At 38.7% G+C, this 22,017-nt stretch overlaps 1 protein-coding gene across 3 annotated transcripts in view; it reads left to right on the forward strand.

Annotated features, from left to right (window-relative positions):
- Positions 1–22,017, forward strand: part of LOC127378648 (protein FAM184A-like) — a 61,011-nt gene that overhangs the window by 16,225 nt on the left and 22,769 nt on the right. For all 3 annotated transcript variants that reach the window (XM_051427742.1, XM_051427740.1, XM_051427741.1), the window contains 9 exons: positions 136–309; positions 537–698; positions 1,255–1,390; positions 2,704–2,885; positions 2,980–3,165; positions 10,327–10,449; positions 10,547–10,708; positions 16,445–16,566; positions 16,883–17,033. In XM_051427742.1, the coding sequence (XP_051283702.1) occupies positions 136–309; positions 537–698; positions 1,255–1,390; positions 2,704–2,885; positions 2,980–3,165; positions 10,327–10,449; positions 10,547–10,708; positions 16,445–16,566; positions 16,883–17,033 (1,398 nt within the window). The remainder of the gene's footprint in view (positions 1–135; positions 310–536; positions 699–1,254; positions 1,391–2,703; positions 2,886–2,979; positions 3,166–10,326; positions 10,450–10,546; positions 10,709–16,444; positions 16,567–16,882; positions 17,034–22,017) is intronic.

The following is a 22,017-nucleotide window of genomic DNA, read 5'->3' on the forward strand; positions in this document are numbered from 1 at the left end:
CTAATCTTTTAAAAAGCAGATAAGATGGTAAATATGAACAGTGTGAAGATTTATGAATGTATTTTAGCAACTAACATTAAAATCTTAGGGAAAAAAACAAAGACTTGTTCTTCATTTATCCACCTCTCTGTGCAGGTGGAGGCACTGATGGAGAGGGTGGAGGAGCTTACGAAGGATAAGGTCCGTCTGGTGGAGGAGTTTGAGGCCAAGCTGGGCAAAGCTCAGGAGTATTACGAGAGGGAGCTGGAGGCCATGAGGAGAACACACCAGCTCACCACTGAGAACCTGCTGGCCTGGAAAAGGACAGAGGTAAAACGATGACACAGACGCACAGAACAAGCAAATGTCAAATGGCTGTTTAAAGGAATACTGCACTGTTTCACGTCACAACCTTAACTTCATTAGTTCCATTACAGGACTGATGATCGGTACAAAGCCACCAGGTTATATCTTTATTCTTGATACAAGGCAGCATAATGTTTTTTTTCCAGCCCTTTTTAACGTCTTTAATGTCACAATTCTCTGCCCATGTGAAGGTTGAGCTTCGTAAGGAGTTCCAGGCTCAGGAGGCAGCGCTGCAGCGCTCGCTCTCCAAGCTGAGGAGCGAGCTTCAGAAAGCACAGGAGGAGGCCAGAGAGAACCGAGACAAGACCAACAGACTACAGACATCGCTGGCCAACGCCGAGGGAACTATCAAGGTGTGTGTGTGTGTGTGTGTGTGTGTGTGTGTGTGTGTGTGTGTGTGTGTGTGTGTGTGTGTGTGTGTGTGTGTGTGTGTGTGTGTGTGTGTGTGTGTTTGATGGACACATAGATCTTCTTTTAAGGCAAACCAAGGACAAACACTCCCAATGAATATTTAAAGACCAAAATAATCATAATGTCATGAAAATAGTGCTAACCCATGGTGAATACTGCTGATCATATGATCATTTCTTCTTGAATTTACAGTGTTCCCAACAAAGCACAAATAGTATGAGTGTCTTCATTTGGTTCAATTTGGGTAGGAAAGTGGGCTAAATTGGATGAAAAAACAGTTGCAGAAAACCAAGACAAAAGTAAAAGCCTCAGGGCGAAAACGTTTTTCAAGAATCTTAGAGTGGTGGGAAATCTAATGTAATGTGAGGCAAATCTATAGAGTTTGAATAACTGGATAGGTTTATGTGACTCTAGGCTGCAGTGGGGGAGATGTGGTTGGCTTTAAAAATACTGTGGTATAATTGTGGGGACATCTGTGTGTTTGTGTGCGTGCTGCAGAACCTGCACAAGCAGCTGGAAGAAGCCATCCAGGACGGAGAGATCTGGGTGATGCAGCTGAAAGACACCGAGTACGAACTAGAGGGCAGCAGGGAACGAGTTCAACAGCAGGCAACTGAAATCCTTCATAAAGCCAGTAAGATGTGCTTCCTGTCATTATATACAGTACTGTGTGAAAATTTCATGTGATGATTATCTTGGCCAAAGTAATTGCGTTAATCAAGAACTTAATACTATATTTAAAACATACTGGAATTACGTTACCTTACATTTGTTTAGGTTTGGGTTTTGGAATGAAAGATGTGCCCCACGTGTGAAGGAACACTAAAAAGACTAAAAGTCAGGTTTATAAATCCCTACTGTACATACATATGGTTCCATTCTGTTAGTCTCAGTCATTGTGAAACTGGGTACAAAGGCAAGAGTAGTTCAAGTAGTTAATAGCACTTAATCTACCTAACTGTATCAATACTTCCGTCTGCTTCACCAGACTTTAGAAAAAGCGCAATTTCATGGATTGTGCCAGCCAACAACGTCAAAGCAGCCATCATTATGTTCAACCATTAACTGCTGTGGCTATTTATAGTTCATATATAACACATTTATTTGTCACATGTACCTGCAGACCATCCTCAGCAGCGATCAATCACCATCATCAATGGTTAGGTTTATGGCGCTCATATGGATGCAGTATCCTTGAGCAAGATACTGATCCCCAAATTGCTCCCGATGCTGTGAATCGGTGTGTGAATGTGTATGAATGAGTTAGTTTCTGTTCGATGGACTCGCTGAGTGAATGTGTGTGAAAGGGTGAATGTGGCACGTAGTGTAAAAGCGCTTTGAGTGGTCGGAAGACTAGAAAGGCGCTATACAAGTACATTTACCATTTACCAAGTATGCACGAGGTGTGCACATTCTCTCTGTTCAGTCTACAGGTATCTCACACTGTAGGACAGCTCTGTAGACACATTGCCCTTCACATTTTGACACCTTTTCCATGAATAATAATCAGAATAAGAGCCCCATGAACAAAATCCTCATGTAAACTGTCTAAACTTTTGAAGTATTTTTAGCTCTGGATTAAACCTTTAATAACCAATTTGACATGTAAACTCTCTTTTGACTTTCCCTGTTTTGAACATTTCTTTTTCTGCCCACTTATTTCAGTCAGAAGTTCTATGAGCAGCATGTCTTTCTCACGGGAACCTTCGAATAGCTGATACGTTTGGGGAGATGAACAGAAAGCATGCCTCCTGTTCACCCACTCCAGTTGCAGTATATGTTGATGAAGCTGTTGCCTCAGCAGTAAGGCAATAGTAATGTCAAATCCATCTTAAAGGTTGCCTGTGGAGATTTGTATTCAGGGTGTTGAACAGGTAGGACTTGTTCTGATTGCTGACTGTGGTCCCTCTTTGACTGAATCAGTGATTTTGATTCGACTGTTCCCAGGTCAGATTGGCTCCTTGCAGGCCACCCATATGGCCCACGAGGCCACCGTCAGGAACCTGGACCAGGAGCAGAACCGGCTGAAGGAGAAGATCAACAGGCTGGAGGAGGAGAGGGAGGCCCTGCTCAACCAGAGCCAGGCCGCCAACGAACAGCACAAACAACAAGTGCTCAAACTTGAACAGGTACTGGTAACTCCTGAATCCCAGTCCCAGTCTGAGGGGGGAAACAGGTCAGGAGTCATATACTGTGTTTTTCTCCTCATTTTCCTCTCCTCAGTCTCTGCGTGAGGAGCACCAGGGTTACGAGAAGGAGCTCTCCAGGCTTAGAGCACACTATGAGGAGGAGATGCTTCGCTTCAAGGAGGCGCAGGTCAGAGCGCTGGAGGAGTTGGAGGAGAAACACCAGACCATGAGTGAGGAGGCCCAGCAGGAGAAGGAGGAGGAGAAGAAACTCCTCATGGCGGTAAGTCCATTGTGAGGACTTAGCCATTAGCTCATGTTTTACACTTCTCTTAATGACTCAGGCTGGTTTCCATCATTGGCTTATAAAAGCCCCAGTTATAGTTTGTAATAACATCTATTAGTAAAAGATATCACCAAAGTTTAGAAGTATTGTAAAAATTGGGATTATACATTAAAAAAAATACATTTAAAAATGAAGAACAATACTACCATGCAAAATGCTTTAACTGGGTGGAAATTATTATTTTGTCTTTAAAGTAGAAAACAACAACAACATCACAGTGCAGTGCAAGTTCTGCCTTCCAGCTACCTATAAGCTACTGTGTATATTTGCTTTTTTTCTGTAAAAATACAGATACTTGGATTAGGTTACTGAATACATTTCTAACAGGTAATTAATAATGGTATCGGATTCATTTTTCAAGTAAGCCTCCCAACCCTGCTCATTCCATGATTGCAAAGGAGAATAGGTAAGAAAAAAAATCACCTTCCCGCCTCTCACAATGAATCACCAGCATAAACAGAGATGGTCTGCCAATAATTTGAAAGTCATTTTGCTGGGAGATATGTGCGCACATCAATGCACACATATACTAATTCATCACAGCTGACTAGACATCACATAAGGTTCATATGATCCAGTAATTTGACCTCTGTGCATTTTCTTAAACTAAATAAAGCTTGGACAGTCATTTCCCAAAAGCAAGATTAGTTATGAGAACTATTTTTTTTACCTGTTTTCATTTCTGTGGTTTACATATTGGTTTAAATAAGTGCTGTAGAAGTGACAGTTATTTGTTCTTGAAGAATGAAAGCCTGTGACGGCTGTGTTTCTCTGTCATACCATATGGCTGAATCTACCATTTACATACTGCTGTCTGAGTGCATCAAACCCGCTGTCACTGTCACTCAGATAAATCACAAGCTCAGCGAGAGCTGCTCTCTTGTGGTTGGACTATTTTAAGATATGTGGACACAAGTGAACATGGACCAAGGAAAACTTTTTTACTGTTTGTTAGCCCTGTTGAAAAAGTAGACTTATTGCTTATATATGGACCCCTTGGTGATAAAATGTGGGGAAAGGCCTCAATTGAAATTACCAACTTTCATATAAAAACAGTAATTGCATGCACAGCTCCCAGTCTTGAGTGTTGCTCTCTTCTATCTCTCTTTTCAGCGCAGCAACATCAGCAATTAAATTTCCTCCTCAGAGCAAATGACCTCAGTCGTTTAAGAAATATGTATCTCCAAGAAATGAGCAGCTCGCTCAACCGGCTGCACACATTTAATTAGGTCAACATTAAGACTAAGACATGAAAATATCACTTTTTCCGTGTTTCTTTTTGCGGCTCACATTCTGTCATCTGGTGCTTTTCTTTCTTTCTTCCTCCTTTTTTCCCTCTGAATTCAAAGGAGCTGCATTAAAGGAATATAAATGTGCTTGTTGCCAATGGAGCAACAACATCAGATCAAATTAAACAGGTCAAATTAATTTACCCTACTTTATTTACCAAAACAGCATTAAATTACCAACAACAAATAGTTGTAAACAACTGGGAGTTTTCTTACTATTTATTTTCATACCAAAAGGTGTGGGCTAATGTGCATCCAGCTGTGATCAGTCAACAGTAATCACTTAATATCACTTAGGAACCAGAATGAAGGGAAACTTAAATCAAAATTCAGTTACAAAATACCACTGCAGTGATGGATTTTAGCCTCCAGCTATTTAGTCTCGCACTTCTGTAAAGCTGGGTGTCTGGCGAGAGACAGATAAAAACAGAATTGTCAAAATCATTGCAGCAGAAGCGTAGATAGCCTGACTGTTTAGTCCCTATTATGGGTCAAGTTCCAAAAACTCTGTATCCTACACTTCCCATGGTGCAACTTGGTGTATCTTATTATAGGAGACCCTTCCATTCTGCTAATTTTCAGACACCTCAGCCCTGTAGGGTAACAAGTCTCCAAGCCCAAGCTAGGATCACCCTGATTACATCACTATGACATCATCAGGGTTATTTTATCCGACTTGACAACAACCGTTTTCATAGGCTGAGTTATTTGGATTTATTTCTCTAGGGGAGGTGGAGTGATTTTAACATTACCTCCACATCCCATAATAATCACAGCCACAATTACCGATTATTTCTGTGCAGACTCACTGTTCCTTCTGTAATTTAAATCCCGTCCGGAGCGTCGTCCTTGTATTTATAAGTGGAGTTTTTGATGCACGGGAGGAGCTGTTTCTCCTTTTATTTCATTTTTATCAGCTCATTGTGAAATTCAGTTTTTTAATATTTTATTCCCCACCAACCCCTGTAATGTTGACCACCTCTGAATAGGGCTTAATTCAATAGCGTGTACAGGATGTAGTTCTCTGTGTGCATTCTGAACACCTATAAGAGCCTACTTCAGCATTTTTTTATTCTGATTATTATTTAATCCAAGGCTGCTTTCATACCTAACCTGTATGGTTCAAATGAACTCTGGTGTTCTGCGAGGCTATTATAGTTCCGTTAAACTAAAACTAGGTGTGACAAAACATTTTAGTTAACTGAAATAAAAATAAAAAACGATATTGTAAAATAACTAGAATAAAATGATATACAGGAAATGTCTTAAGTTTTAAGTTTTCCACTCTGGAAAAAACCTGAAACTAAATGGAACTGAAAACAAAAAATATATCTGGAAATGTATTAAAATGAGCAAATATCCTGGAAATAATTGATTTTGTCCTGGAATATTTTAATAGTATTTTAGCCCCTTTCTTAGATCGGCTACATATACCTGGGTGTATACTTTTTTTGAAACTTTAAAGTTAACACTCGGTCTACCGGTAAATCATATGACTGTTTGTAAGCACCTTCCTGTATTGTCAAGAGAAACTCCTGGAAATTGATTTGTGAAAGAGAGTGGGAACCCTGTAAATGCAAAAACCCAGGAAACAGCTTTTTAACTGCAAAAAATACAAATAAAATAACCTAACATAATATCTTTTCATATCATTTCTTTATTTTTCTCACCAAATTATGACAAGTAGTATCAATAAGAGTATCGATGAGTATCAGCATAGAAAGGCAGTACCAAGGTTGATATTGGTATCAATAAAGTCCTAACAATACCCATCCCTACTGATGATGCAAGATGACATCACAACTCTTGGTTTTTAACAAGTCTGTGTGAAACCAAACAGACAGTGGCAGTCCTTATCTGATTGGTCAGCCATATTGTTATTTTTCCATGGAATGGCCAAAGAGGAGCGTTTGTTTTTGTCACAGCACATTACATCCAATTTATTACACTTGTTTGAATCCACCTGCATTCAGCGGACATTAAGAATCCCATTCGTACTGGAGCTTGTTGACCAGTCAAAGTTATTTAGCCGAGAGGGATGAAGGCTGCAGGATATAGAGTAACACTTTGTCCCAGAAAGTGCAGATAATTCCTTTAACAATATAGCTTTTCACCAAAAATGATTACACACTTTTTGAGTTTAAAATAATTTTGAACTCAGTGCTCTCTCTGTCTCTTCCCATATTTCCCCTCTTTCATAACATTTCTCCACCCCCCCCCCCCCCCCACCCACACCCCACTCTTGAGCTCATAGTTCCAATGCCGTTTGAAGCTGACTGCTAATTGGTTGATTTTCATTGACATTAAATCCTGCCTCCCAGCCAAGTGAGAGCGGCGTGTGAGCGTGTTGGGGTGTGTTTAAAGATTCCCTGAAAGAAAGAGCGATGGAGAGGGAGAAATGATGAAAAAGGAAATATTATGTAAGCCAGAGCTGTGCTGTGCCTCATCATCTTTAGATTAACGTCTGTTTTCATTTGGAGCGAAATTAGAGAGGATGCAGGGACATGGAGAGTGAGACGGAGATGGAGAGGTGGATATGTAAGAAGACACAGCTGGTCATTTTTAAAACAGCATGTTCCATCTTCGTGTTCATCTTTTTTACTTTTAACTTTTGTATCTGTCAGCAAGATAGTAATGAGTTTCTAAGTCAATTAAATGACTATTTCTACAAATTGCTTGTGCTGTATTAATTTATAATTCACCACAGTCTACTTAAGGCCAGATGAGATGGCAGTAAAAATCATATCTTTAATCTCCCTTCAGCTGAGCTCTCTACTGTGGATATACAGTAGATCATTTCTCCAGAGGGGGCTAACTATGAGCCTGTTTACACCTGTTATTAATATGTGTCATGGGTACGTCAGTTAACACATAGCATTAGAATGCATCTCCACACAGTCATCGGATCTATGTAAATAAACACAGACATCATTCCCGTTTGCAAGGATCAAATGTGTTGTTGTTTTTAACCCATGGCTTCACATTAGTGGCTAATTTTACAAGGAGTCCTAAATTATTAGAATTTGTTGTAGAAAGCATTTCACAAAGTTTATGAACTTTCACAAAACTGAACAACTCACAAAATGACTGACACCGATGATCTTTTTACAAGGAAAGAAATGAAATATATTGGGTTTAATGCAGAATTTACAAGGAGACGTGAAGAATTTGTTTATTATAGGACCAATGTGTAGGATTTAGTGGCATCTAGTGGTGAAGTTGCAGATTGCAACTACTGCATGCATCTGTATTTGACAACCTGGTAATGAGATTCAGCTGTGAAGTATGTAGGAAAAACTATGATGGCTGAGAAACTCAGAAGGCTCTATCTACAGCCAGTGTTTGGTTTGTCCATTCTGGACTACTGTAGAAACATGGCAGTTCAATATGGTGGCGTCCATGGAAGGCATCTAAGGTAACAAAAACACAGATTCCTATATTTAGGTTATTATACTCTACTACTATTAATGAAAACATACTTATGAATATTATGTATTACATTCCCACTCTGCCATAGGATCCTCCTCTTAAATGTTACACTGGACCTTTAGGTTTCTCCTCATTCAACAACTCTCAAAATATTTTGGGGGATATGCCGTTACTCGTTTAGCCCAGCTGTCATTCACACTTAATGGTATCCACTGTTTTAACCCACAGGGGATACAACAGTTCAAGCAGAATTTGTAAGGAGGATGTAAACTCTTAATACAATTTAAATCCTAGTTTTGTATGCCATTTTGGACAGTTTGGGTAGCGTAGATTGACAAGTGATTTCCATGTTTTTACAGATGAATAAATTGAACCTATAACCTTGGAAAGGGCTGGGAGTTGGCTCTGCTGTAATTGGGTCAAAGAAAGAGGATGTGGATTACTGGTTGGCCCCCATGTGGATAAGATCAGATGGGTTGTTGCTTTGTAGTCCGCTCACGTCATATGGGATGGAAGGTAGTTCACAGGAAGATTCTCATTGTTACAACATGCATGTTTCATACCATCAGACAACTGATGCAGAGGCAGAGCAGGTTGTTCCTCAATCGGAAGGTTGTGGGTTCGATCCCCGGCTCCTGGTGCCACATGTCGAAGTATCCTTGAGCAAGATACTGAACCCCGAATTGCTCCCGATGCCGTGCTTCGGTGTGTGAGTGTGTATGAATGTTAGTTTCTGTTCGATGGACTTTGCCATCACTGAGTGAATGTGTGTGAAAGGGTGAATGTGGCACATAGTGTAAAAGCGCTTTGAGTGGTCGGAAGACTAGAAAGGCGCTATACAAGTACAGGTCCAGTTACCATTTACCATTTAGACATAGTGAATAATGATGTAGAACCTGAACCAGTATTTAGTCATCTAGGAGTGTGTGTATATATACAACTTTATATGCTGATATTAATATACATGTATTGTGATATAGCAAACCTTCTGGAAATACAATCAAGAAACTTTATGCAGATATTATTAAAATAATGACTTTTTCTTATTCCTTTTGTAACATTTTCTAGATGGTCCTTTAGATACGATGGATGATGTAAAGCAGTTCTTACAAATTATCTCGCTGAAACTCGCTCTGCTTCCTCCGTTTCATGTGTCTCCTGTTCCTGCCTGAACCCACCATGTTTTCATCCCCAGAGTCAGAGTCTTGGTCGGAGCCACTGCAAATCAGCTAGCCTCCGTTGGCCTTGTAGGCTGTGACCTCGAGTCCCGTTGCACACTCGCCCCGCTTTGGTTCTGTCATACATTCCGGCTGCTATGTTAGTAGTATTTAAACTCTCCCTGTCCTTGTAGCTTATAGGACAGCTAAGTAGCTGGAAGCTAGTAGCTAGTAAAGTTAGCATATGCAACAGTGCACCAGTGCATCAACTAAGACAATTGTCACCAACTAACGGTTAAGTCTAAATTAAATCTATTAGGGGGCAGCCCTAGATCAAATACTGCCAGAAATGGACAGCTACTGTGTGAGCAGTATGGTAACCCCCTCTATAATAACTGATCAATGGCCATGGACTCATATTTAGCAACCCTACTAACAGTGATCTAATATTGCATGATGGTCAGAGTTGGCCATGTGAGAATTATTGTGCATTTACTAAATTAGCATTACTTTAGCACTGAAGAATGAACTCAGTTTGACCTCCAGAAAGCCATCTCTGAGGATCCGATAGTGCTCTTTATCCAGCAGTACAGTACTAAACAACTACTGCATCAGAAAGAAAGCACAATGATGCTTTGTATTTCATAAAACATATCCACTATCGATATCAGTGCTAGGAATTAATAGCTAAGAGAAACCAAGAAGTAGACGACAAAGAGACCATTCATAAGAAAACTTCAGAGTGGTCCGAAAAGGATTTGGTGCTGTGGTTTGAGGGATTATAGAAACTGGTTGGTTTGATGAGATGGCCTTTTAAGTTTAAATGACAACTCACGTGTCCCTCCTTCATTCAGTAGCCTTGCGTCACACTCAACAACTGCCACGACTCAACATTATGGCACAAATGGGATTTACAGTGGCTTCTTAACTCCCCTCCTCTTTTAGAGATTATACTTTTTTCAGTAAGAATGCTGCAGAAACGAGAAAAAAGCTGATAGCCCTTCATAGTAAAAATATACAGTGATACATTGGCTTTTCAAGTATCAAAATTGTGTTGTTTTTTGTTGGGATTTGTATTCAAAAATGTTAAAAATAAATCTCTGGTTTCATGGTTGGTCCAAACACCAGTGAGTTTCCTCATTTTCTGATCTTTTTTTCTTTTTACCAATCTTTTCATCCTCTTTCATTTCTCATTCTCTCTTTATCTGCCCTCTCTTCTCCAGAAAATGAGTCAGGAGTTTGAGATTAAGCGGCTGTCATTGGAGGAGCAACGAGACCGCCTTCAGCAGCAACTTGACAACTTGAAAGAGGAGCTCTCGGCCAAGCTCAATATGGCCAATCAAGAGGTACGAAACATCAATTCAACTCCACTTAACATTCCTAAAATGTAACCAAATTATTCTCCTGATAATGCAATAACTCTCTGCCTGCTGATCTCCTTAGGTGTCCCACCTCCAGGAGTTGGTGAGGGAGGGGGAGCAGAACCTGGGTTCAGCTCAGACGCAGATCACCTGTCTGAGGGAAACGCAGGAGAAACTCCGGATAGAACTAGACGCAACTAGATCCCGAGTCCGAGAGACCAGCAACCTGCTTACCGACCTACAGGTGAGGAAAATACTGAAGATACAACAAAGGGGATTTAGAGTTTAGTGGAACCTCATTCCAGGTTTAATTTTTTCTTAATAATTTCCAGTTGCAAAATCAGAATAAGAGGGCGCAAGAAGATGGTGTAATTAGCGTGAAGAACAAAACAGAAAACAGGATGGAAATATGACATTTTTATAAGTTTCATGTATTGATGTGAAGAAGGTTTCAGTGGAGCGATATGAGAAATATTAACAAAAAAAGTTACAGGAAGGGTCACTGGCCAGAACCTAGCACGGCAGGCATCATTTCTATTGTAGCTCTTATGTGTTAATGTCAAATAAGTATGGTGGTTGATTTACTTCATCCAACCATCTCCCCTGTCTTTGCTCCAGAGCTAAGCAGTCACACCACTCCACATACTCATTCGGGGAAGGCCTGCAAAGACGAGTACAAGTTCTGAGTACAGAAATAGCAGTATAATGTCGTCTTTTTTCTTGAAAAACTTTGAACATTTTACCTACCTTAGTTGGTATGACATATCCCTGTGGCAATCCAAGGGAGAAAAGCAAAAGGTTTTATGCTCTGCTGACTACAACTCTGTTTTCTGTGAGTTGAAGTGCGTAATTCATGGAATATAACGATAAACCAAACAACAGTGTTACAGGAGTACTTTTTTAAATGCAAAAGAATGAGGCCAAAGCTGAGAAAACTTTAGGTGTGATGTTGTAGTTCCCCGACAGTATGACGAGCATACTGCAGGGGTCCAGCTGGTCGCTGTTGACCTTGGTTATGAGTCGTCACCATCTGCTGTTTCATGTTTGTTTGACTGTATTTTTCTTTTGCTGTTGGCTTTTTTGCTGATCTGCTTGACCTCGTTCACCTCCATTTTATATCATGAAGAGTCAAGGACTAAGTTTAAATACAATCAGAGTCTGAGAACGTAGAAACCTGCTGAGTCACTCACATCCAAAGACACTAAGACCTGTACGGGCTAAATGTGGATTTGTGGAGTTTAAATGAAGAGAAGACAGCTGGGCTCTGAGTGAGCTATTGGCAGCTATATACAGTGAGACTTTTCTGTTGAGTCACAGAAGATGCCCGTCTCTGATTCATCTGATTCTGCACACTGTCACCTGTACTCACTTTATTTCATTTAGACCTCTCAGTCAGTAGACGTTCATCGGGTAAGATTCAATTGAACTGAAATGAGTACGTTATTAAATTAAGTATAAGTGACAGTTTGCAGGGGTTTCTGGTTCTTTTTCATTTCTCAGTTTTGAGTTTTTGGTTTTTTGCAGTGTGTAAGAAGAAGTTCATACCTGATGGACCTGACTGTGTTGCACATGTAATAAATCAGAAATCCTATAACCAGATAGAACCCGATCGATATTCAAGTTAAATATTCTTTAACATGCCGCCACAGTATTGTAAACCAGAGGTCAGTCTGATGAGGATAAACTTTGCAGTGACACTAATGTATAACCACAAGCGTTTTGTTTCCTGCATTATATACTGGAAAATACAGTTTTCATATTGACTCATATTAGATAACATATACACCGATACCAATACAATAGCGATATGTCTGCAATAGGCCAATATTGGCTCTTTTGCCTGTATCCACAGTGAAAATGGTCTCAGTATTATAGGCAGTGCCTGAATTGGACCAAAAAAGGTGCCAGTCCCCTTATTCAACACAACCCTAACCACAACATAACCCTAACTTTGAGAGCATTTGAATTAGAAAGTACAGTTCTTGTCAGGGTTAAGGGTGCAATCTTAAGTCTGTCTCGATTAGACTTGATAACTGTTACCTGTTTTACAGGTAGTCACAAGTCACTTGACGAATCAGTTGTTCAGTCTTCAGCCAGTCAACCTGTCAGCCAGTAATTAGCTTTATCACCTGCAGTAGGAGGTCAAAGTGAGTCAGTAAGTCAGTCAGTCACACAGTCGGATGTCAACTGGTCAGCCAGTCAAACAAACTTCAATTGCTGGTTTTTGAAATTAGCTCCTCTGAAGTTTCAGCAAAGCAAGAGTGAGATAAAGAGGAAGGAAGGAGAGATGGGAGAGTGGAAGAAGATTTTGAATGCAGGAAATGAGATTTAACTGAGGAATAAGTGCAGTACTGAAGGCCAGCTGTGAGATAATGATGATGAGGCTGTTATGAGTTGAGTGGTCCTGTGTTTAAAAAGAGCCCTGCTGGTATGAGCGGCGGGAAGAGTGTGTGTGTGTGTGTGTGTGTGTGTGTGTGTCAGAGAATATGGTCTATGTGTGTGTAAGAGAGGGAGGGAGAGAAACTGGTTGTTATTATTAATAATATTATTCATATTAAAAATAATAATTCTAATATCTAGGCACTTGTTGGAAGTTGAATCATTGCAGCATCAAAATATGACACAACAAAACAGGTTGAAATGTAAATAAAATTAAGCAAATGAATTGAACTTAACCCAGTCAGCAACAACAATGCGCTCAAAGAGGAAGTTAGAATATGAATGAGTGAAAAAGTCACAGCTGGTGGAAAGTCGCACATAAAATCAGTGAATAAAATCAGCCCAATAAAAGAGAGAAAGGGGGTGATAAAAGAGGACATAGAGGCTGAATGAGGAGTGATAATTAGATGAAATTGCAGAGTGGTGCTCTTTGCTTTCCCACCACAGCCTGGCTTCTATAAAAAGAAAGGATTTGGACTGTTTAAAAAAGCCAAGCCTAACACAGGATTGTATCTTGTATTCACGCTGAGCTCATTGCAGGAAAGACACAAGTGCTGAGCCGGCCGAGCTCTGAATTCAGACCAGCTATTGTTTCGAAGGACATGAACCCTTGAGCAGCTTATCGCTTTTATGTATATAAGTGGACAGTAAAAAGAACTCAAAAAGTTCAGTTAAACTTTTGTCAATTTATAAAATGAAATTGTAAAAAATATAAAGGGATTTTTTTCCCACAAATAGATAATAATAATAATAATGATAATAATAATCCAGCACTGATTGTTAGAAAAATGTGTATTTAAAAATGTGCACCAGCGTGTAGGATATAGTGCCATCCAGCAGCAGCCGCAAATTGCGACTAACTGAATACTGCTCGCCTTCCAAGTATATAGGAGAAACTATGGTAGATGTTAAACTTGTACAAAAATCTAAAAGGTCCTATCTAGAGCTAGTGTTTGGTTTGTCTGTTCTGGGCTACTGTAGAAACATGGTCATTCGGCCCGCTCCCTCTGTAGATAAAAACAGCTATTTCTGCCAAAGGATCCTCCTAAATGGACCTTTTAAGTAAGTTAGTTAGTTAACCTTTATACTTACTAACTTACTACCATTTGACTTATAATAATCAGCATTTCTACTGGGGCTATGTATTGCTAAAAATCTGGTTATACGTATCACAATACAGGGGTTATAATTCAGTATATTATGAGCAAGTCTATATATTTGGTGTTACAGAAAACTTTCATATGCAACCATAACAGTGGGATCTGCATTTGAATTCATCACAGTCCCTGTAACATCCAGCATCATAGCAGTGTACGTTTACACTGCTATCTAGCTGTTGGGGGTTTAAACACAAAATGGGACACCACAAAACAAAATATCACGATAGTGATAGTGTGAAGTGTATTGATATTTTCTTACAACCCTACATATACTTAACATTGATGTATTTGTATTTTTTTTCACCACTAGCATTAAGAAAGGCATGGTTGAACTGCTGGGTGAGTGTGTCTGAATGGCTGTAGGCTCTGACATATCATTGGATGAACATGCCAATCCAAACTGAAGGCTCAAACTACTGCAAGTGAGGCAGTTTTATGTGTCACACAGTCTGCAGATTTTCTGTCTTCAAAAATATCATTTGTTGTTTACATGACTCAATCAGGATACATGTCACAGTACAATGAAATTATTCAAATTATTATCATCAAATTGCAGGGCTCAGTTACAGTGACTCATCTCCACTGAGTGCCTCTTCTGTTTTGTCTCAAATGCTGATGAGACCATTAGTCACCTTATCTGAGAAATCCAGCTCAGCGTGGCCCAAACTATAAATATCCAAACCCCAGATAACACTGTATTAAAAAATGAAAAATGGCTACAGAGAGTCAGCAACAGTCAGAGGCAGCAGATTATACTGTATCTTGCTTTCAATTGGCAGATGTTTGTTAAAACATATTCATATCACCATATTATTAATATGTACTGTGGAAACCTTTTCTGGAATATCACTAAAGAATCTGATACTGATACTGAGAATATGCAGATGTGAATCTCCCTACATCCCTACCAGACACTACAGTGATGACAAATACCACAGGGTTTCTTTTTTTTTTTTTCTGCATATTTACATTCACTGAAATGGAAAATGTCTTCTTGAACATAATTTCTGTGATCCTAAACAGTCAAGTCTGGATTTAACCACTCAAGCAAAACTTTACCTCAGAGCTGAAGAGAAGAGCTTTTAGGCCTTTTAATGAAGTCATGAGCAGATAAACCCCGGAGCCTCTTCAGCAGCTGGAAACAGCTGACCTGGTGAAGTTAGTTTCTGCCTCGGAACCAGCACATTATAAATGCCCTGTAGCCATGGCATTATAAATAGATGTGGAGGTGGGCATCATGAGTCATCCAGCGTTCAGCTATTGAAATGCTGCATCTGGGATAGCAAATTGAGGTTTTATGAAAATGTTCATATGTGTAGTAGTTTTACAGTTTTTGTTATTGATTAGGATTTAGGACTCTGCAAAAGACTTTATAACATAACCATCACTTTATTTGACCATATATACATTTTAGGCTCATACACTATTACCCTTTTTGGACTTTGAGTCCTTAGTTTTTGAAGTGGGTTTGTATGTATGTATGTATGTATGTATGTATGCTCACCTCTTCCATCACTGTTGTACATTAGTGATTAATGACTTTCATGTTCTTTTCCCATTCTTTATCATTATTTTTGAAAATAAATTGCTTTCAAATTGTAACTCATCTGGTCTTCCATCTTTGTCACAGCCTAAGTGCCAGGATTTGAATCCAAGAACTCTCGCACCCACTTCAAAAAAAACAAACTACCCCTTTAAACTGAAGTATAAAATAGTTATTTACACTCTTATCCCAACATACAGACTTAATTATCTCATGATTTCAAGCCATTAAATGGTGATTGTGACTGCACCAGTGAGTAAGGACAGCCATTATCCTGAGATACTCTAATGACACATTTAGGTCCTCATAACAAAAACACTGTGTGTAGTATGTTGAGACAACGTAAGAATAAAATCTTGGGATAACAGCATAAAAATAAAAAAAGAGATCAGCTATTATCTTGAAACTTAACTTGAAAAAAATTTATGTGAAAACAATGAATATTTTGGCCTGATGAGAAGTATTATCTGTAACAACTCAGTAAAAAACAAGATGTGGACTTGAATGCATAACTGAAAAGCTGGCAATCATTGAGAATGAATAATCATTTAAATACGTGAACAACGGCGCATATTTTCAGACGGTCTCACCTTGAAGACATTCATAGTGTTGTGCTCAGTTGTTCGCATGAAAAGCGACAGAAATACTTGTGTGAAGAATAAAAAAACAAAAGAGAGAAAAGTTCAAACCCTGACTCCCATCTCACCTCCACAAGTTTGGCCAATTATTGTGTGAGGTGTGTGTGAATGTGTGAAGTGTTGGTTTCAGAAAGTTACAGTAATGAGCAGATTGAACTCAGTATTGCAGCTAAAAAATGTGCGCCTTTTTGTGTTCATAGGAGGAGATCGAGACCCAGAGACAGCAGCACGAGGCCAGAGTGATGTCCATCAGAACAGAAGAGAAACAGAAGATGGACAAGATGGCGGATGACTTGGACCAGAAATGGAGAGATGCACTGCGGTAAAGGAAAAAAAGGAAGCTCTCTCCTCATATGTCTCAGACCCTGTGCTTTTGCTCTTTCCATTTGTTTTCTCATTCATCACTGTCATCTCTCGCCCCCTCCGCTTCACAATCACTCTTGTTATTAGCATCACAAGTCAACATGTTTTGACAAAGCAGGCATAGATATTAATAGGAACGGAGAGGAAATTAACAATATCCACACCAAGTTTATAGATACATACTTACAGGTAACCTTTAGCAGGACAAAATGAAGCACAATGCACACACTGACACAAATGCAATCAAATGTCACACTCTGCCTGTCTCTCTGTAGGGAAGAGGTGCGTCTTTTGAAGGAGGAGTTGACTGAAGAGTATGAAGCAGACAAACAGGCGACGTTGACTCAGATCTCCCAGCAGAAAGAACTGGAGATGATGGCGACAAGAGAGGGTTGGCAGAGGAAGGTGGAAGACCTGCTGGAACAGGTAAAACATAATACACATACACAGTTTGGGTGGGGCTTTTGCAAATATCATTAGGAGCTGTAGTTTGACCACGAAACTTTCATTTAAACCGCTGTGGTTGAAAGCGATTTCTATCTATTCCCTGGCTTTGATAGAAATAGGGGCACCCTAAACCTGACCTTTACCGCCCCCATCCACCCACTTTGGGAACCACTTTGATTGACAGCTCCACTCGATGTAGACAGCCTGGATTAAGAATAGTGTCTGTCCGAGGAGAGATCTATCTCACACGCACACTCTCACAGGCTTTGCTGCCTCAAACTGTGTCTGTGAATGTGATTAACACTGATGCCATAAACAACCACTTCACCTTTACAATTTACATAATTCCCACAACAACAATAAATCGGGCCTGAAAAGACTAAAGGATTTAACTTCTCATCCCGTTTACCAATTTCAGAGCGATGCAGAATGAAAAGAACAGCTTCTGTTTTTTTAATTAGGTTTTCCCAAAGCCATATCTCTCAGCCAAGTGATCCTCATACACATATGTGCTGTACATACACATACACACAGAAGAAGATCTGATGCTTTAAAAATAATAGGCTTCTCCTTCTAGCTACATTGCTAAAGAATTTTTGTAATGGGAGTGAAAAGTGGAAATGAGCAGAGCTGCTCAGGTCAGAATTAAAGCTCTGTAGCAAGAGAGAGAACCATTTGATGCTGGGCTGAAAGCTCAGACACTTGTCTACTTATACTCTTGTAGCCTACCGTGCTGAGCATACTGCCTCTGGGTAATTCCGAGCTCAGCTAAGTAACAACTGAAACCTCAAAGAGGCTCGTCCTGATTTCGCCAAGACACCAGTGACCTCAGATAAACAGTTTCTGACGAGTCAGAGCCAGCGACCACTGTTGCCAGTTTGCCAACTTGCCAACGCTCTGAACCCACCACCCCCCAATCCATGGCAAAAGCAGCTCATGGTAAAACGCTACGCTGTAAAAGGAACAATCTGACTTTGTAGGAAATCCTCTTGTTTGTCTTTTAAACACAAAGTCACACAAGGGAAACGTTGTTAGTTTTAGGCCCAATTTTTGCTATTTTTATTAAAATATTTAAGTTTACTGCAATGAAATGACACCAAGGAAAGAATCAAGGGAATGTATTCATCATTATACCATGGAAAATTGTATAATGAAATAAAGCTTGTAGTTCCGTCATGCTACACATAAAAAAAACTTTAATTCATAGAATAACATAGAAAAGACTAAAATAAACCAATAAATACAGTTATTCACACACATATATACACCTAGGAAATAATTCTGCAGTGCTTTTGCTTCTGGGGGAATGTAAACAGTAGTAACAACACAGTGATGATAATATGGTTTCACATAAAAAGAAACTGTCCATCCATTTTGACTGCGCTTGAGCACCAATCATCATCGATATAAACACAGAGTCCGTCTCTTCTCTCCTGGTCCAGTCAATTTGAACAATTTTGGCTCAGCCCTTAAAGATCAAACCCAATTCAGCAGAAATACAAATTAAAAAATTGTGATGATGTGACTAGGGTGTGGGATAGTGATAAATCTGCAGTTATATAAATTATATCAATCGATTGGGTCTACAAAATGTCAGATTTTTTTTATCCATCAACTAATTGATTAACGGACTAATGCTTTCAGTTTTACGCGTGACAATAACATTTGGAAGACAGTGAGGACAAGGTAAATTGATCTAATCATTAAAACATAATTTTAGTGAGCCTTATCTAAATCTGCTACATTGGTTTTGGTATCTGTGTAAATATGAGTTTGTACAAAATGTTGCTTGTGTCTGAAAATAAACATCAAACAATGTCACAGACCAAATACCTAAGGAGCTTACACTCTGTGTGCGTATGTACGTGTGTGTTTGAGTGTGCGTCTGTGATGCCTCCGTGTGTTTTGTCTCATCAAAGGGCTTCGCTGCATTGTGTTTTTTTCTTTTCTTTTTTTGGTTTTAGCTACATGAGAACACAGCCCTCTGAAGTTCATGTATATGAGTGTGTGTGCTGTAGAGAGCGTCACCAAATTAATTATTGTGCATGTATGCGCCGTTAAGTATACTATTATTGCTATTCTTGCATACATACTATTCATCTTCATGTTATTATAAATTATCGAGATAATTCAGTTACAGCCAGCTGTATGTTCTAAGAAAGCCAAAGTCTGTTTTTTTAATGAAATTAACTGGGAAAAATAAATGAACAGAGTCAGAACTGTTGTTTATTGTTGTGTTAAAAATAGAGACCATGATATGCTGAAAGAATACCACTGATCTTAAGGTAGTATTCAACAAAATAGGGAATACACTTACCCATTTTTTGGGTAAGAAATAGTCCTCCCCCAAACCTTGTCATTTTTACACTTTTTTTTTTTGATCGGATTAAACAAACAAAATAACACATGTTAATTAGTGATCTTAAGGTGTGCAGTCTTTGTACTAAACTAAGCTAACCAGCTGTTAGCTGCAGCTTCACTTTGAACAGACAGACTTGAGAGTGGTGATCGACCGTCTCATCTAACTCTGGGCGCAAAGATAAATAAACAGTATTTTCCAAAAAGCCTAACTATTCCTTTGAAGGCAACAAGACATCAGCTGGAAAAACATATGTTATATTTATGTAAAAATTTATTCAAACTCCAAGGATAATAATAATAATAATAATAATAATAATAATAATAATAATAATGTTTGGCTTTCTGTCTAAAGCTGTGCCTATAATAACCATTAATAATTCCTAAAAGAGTTAAGATGTTTTAACACCTTGACTATGTGCAAGATTAGTCAATTAATCCAATGGTGGACTGACAGAAAAATGATCAGCACCAATTCTGAAAATTGAGTAAAACAAGGAAATAGAAGATTTTGGCAAATTGCGATTGGCATGGATCAAACAGAAAATCATCAAATCAATATGAACATTTTTATTTATATAATCCATAAACAGCACTTGCATTTATATATACCTTTTTATTTAAACTCTAACCTCATTGAGGGCTCATTTACAATGATGTTAAGTAACATTTTAAAATGACAAAAAATATACAAGATATAAAAAAAAATAGATAAGTCATCTATTCAAATAGCGCGGTATTTGTATTTGGAAACCCTCTCTGCGTTGAATCCTTGTACAGTTGAAATACAAAAGTTTTACTAACAGTATCACTTACAACATGAACTTAGTTTTCTGTGAATACATCACAAGTTTAAGATTAATGAGTGCAGTTTGAAGAATATTAAAAGAATGTGGTAGGTTCTCCACAGTAAGCTGGATGGAATCTGCAATGCAATACAATATTTTATTATCTGCATGTAATTATATATAGCAGTTAGTTAAAAGTGAAATATTGTAAAAAAAAAAAAAAAAAAAAAAGTGGACCTAAAATTGAACCCTGTGGAACACCCTTCATTATCGGTTAAAACTCTGAACGACTAACACCCAACCAGGTAATTTACTCTACTGTATGAATTTATCCCTAATGACAAGATGTTCTTGATTCTATGTCAGTTTGCCACAAACACATTGTTATTTATTACGTTATTTTCAAACCAAAATCTTTTAAATTATATTCACCCTATAAAGCAAATTCACACTTTGTACCTCAGTACTGGTAGGCATTCCTGTACATAATATAAATATTTACAGATTTACATGTGGGCATGCATACACAGCATGTTGAAACAGGCAGACAGCAGCCATTCTGCTAGTTTAGGCTGATGTGGAGACAAATGGAAACAGGTATAACTACAGTGATCTGCACTGTATTGACCTACTTACAGCTCTACTGAAACACCAGCAGAGATGAGACTCGACTACGACGCAGGGAGACACTCGTGCTCCCCTCAGATAAAACACGTCACTTTACATTTTCAAGAGTCAAGCAGCTTGTACTGTTCACGAATGATCCATGATTGAAACTAACAGCTGTCAAAGTGACAACAGAAAGTGTCTTGTATGATGGAGTTATCAACTATATTAAAAAAATGTGTAGCTGCTTCGTGATGCAGTAGCTTCCCAAATAGCCTCAACCACAAAGAGAACCAGGCTCTTATTTCCAAACAGGCCTATATTAGAGACACTATTTATTCCTAATCTTCCTTGTTTTTTATATTCTATCACATTTTTGTAAACATATCCCCAGTTTTTTGGTATTTAACAACACTTCCTCCATGTTTCTTTACTAATTCAGGTAACCACATATTTCCACAACAGAATCATCTCATAGCCACCACTATGGTGCTCTGAGCTTTTTGTTTTTAATTTAAACACTACTTTCATTCACTAATTAATCCCATTCGCAGCTGCTTTGCTGTTATTTTGTACAGTGTTAAGCGACTGTCCATGAAACTCAACATTTCCTGCACAGTTCTTTCACATTAAAAGGCTTCAAGCAGTTGAAATGGGATTATCCCTTGCTTTCCTGGTGGGCTTTTGATGTGAAAGTGCTGAGTTTCACTGACAGTAGCTTAACACAAATTGGGAAAAGTATATACGATTTGTATTGATTGTCTTTTATTTGGACTTATTGTCTAATTTTTAAGTCTTACAAAATTCTATTTATTGTTTTGTTTTTTGTTTTTACTTTTTGTTTTAATCCTGCTCTGTGAAGCACTTTGGGCTGCATGAAAGGTGCTATATAAACTGAGTTTAGTTGAGTTAAAAATGAGAGCTTGCTGTTTGATGCATTTCATGCTGTGGAAATGTACATTACTGTATCCTGAATTCGCCATGTTACGTCACCCCAAATTGAAATGACAAACTTTATTAATGCCAGTGGGAAATGGCAGAATTCACTACAAACAGCAACGAAAGAAGCAGAAAATAATAAAACCCAATAGAAATAGAGTCCCTCCAAACTTTTTCCTTCTTCAGAATTGACTTTGACATTTCTGTATGTGTGTCTCTCTTCTACTGTGATTTAAGGGTCAGTGTTGAGGTAATGACTCCAAGAAATGTTT

This window comes from Dicentrarchus labrax, unplaced genomic scaffold (assembly GCF_905237075.1).
Source record: "Dicentrarchus labrax unplaced genomic scaffold, dlabrax2021, whole genome shotgun sequence".
Classification (NCBI taxonomy): domain Eukaryota; kingdom Metazoa; phylum Chordata; class Actinopteri; family Moronidae; genus Dicentrarchus; species Dicentrarchus labrax.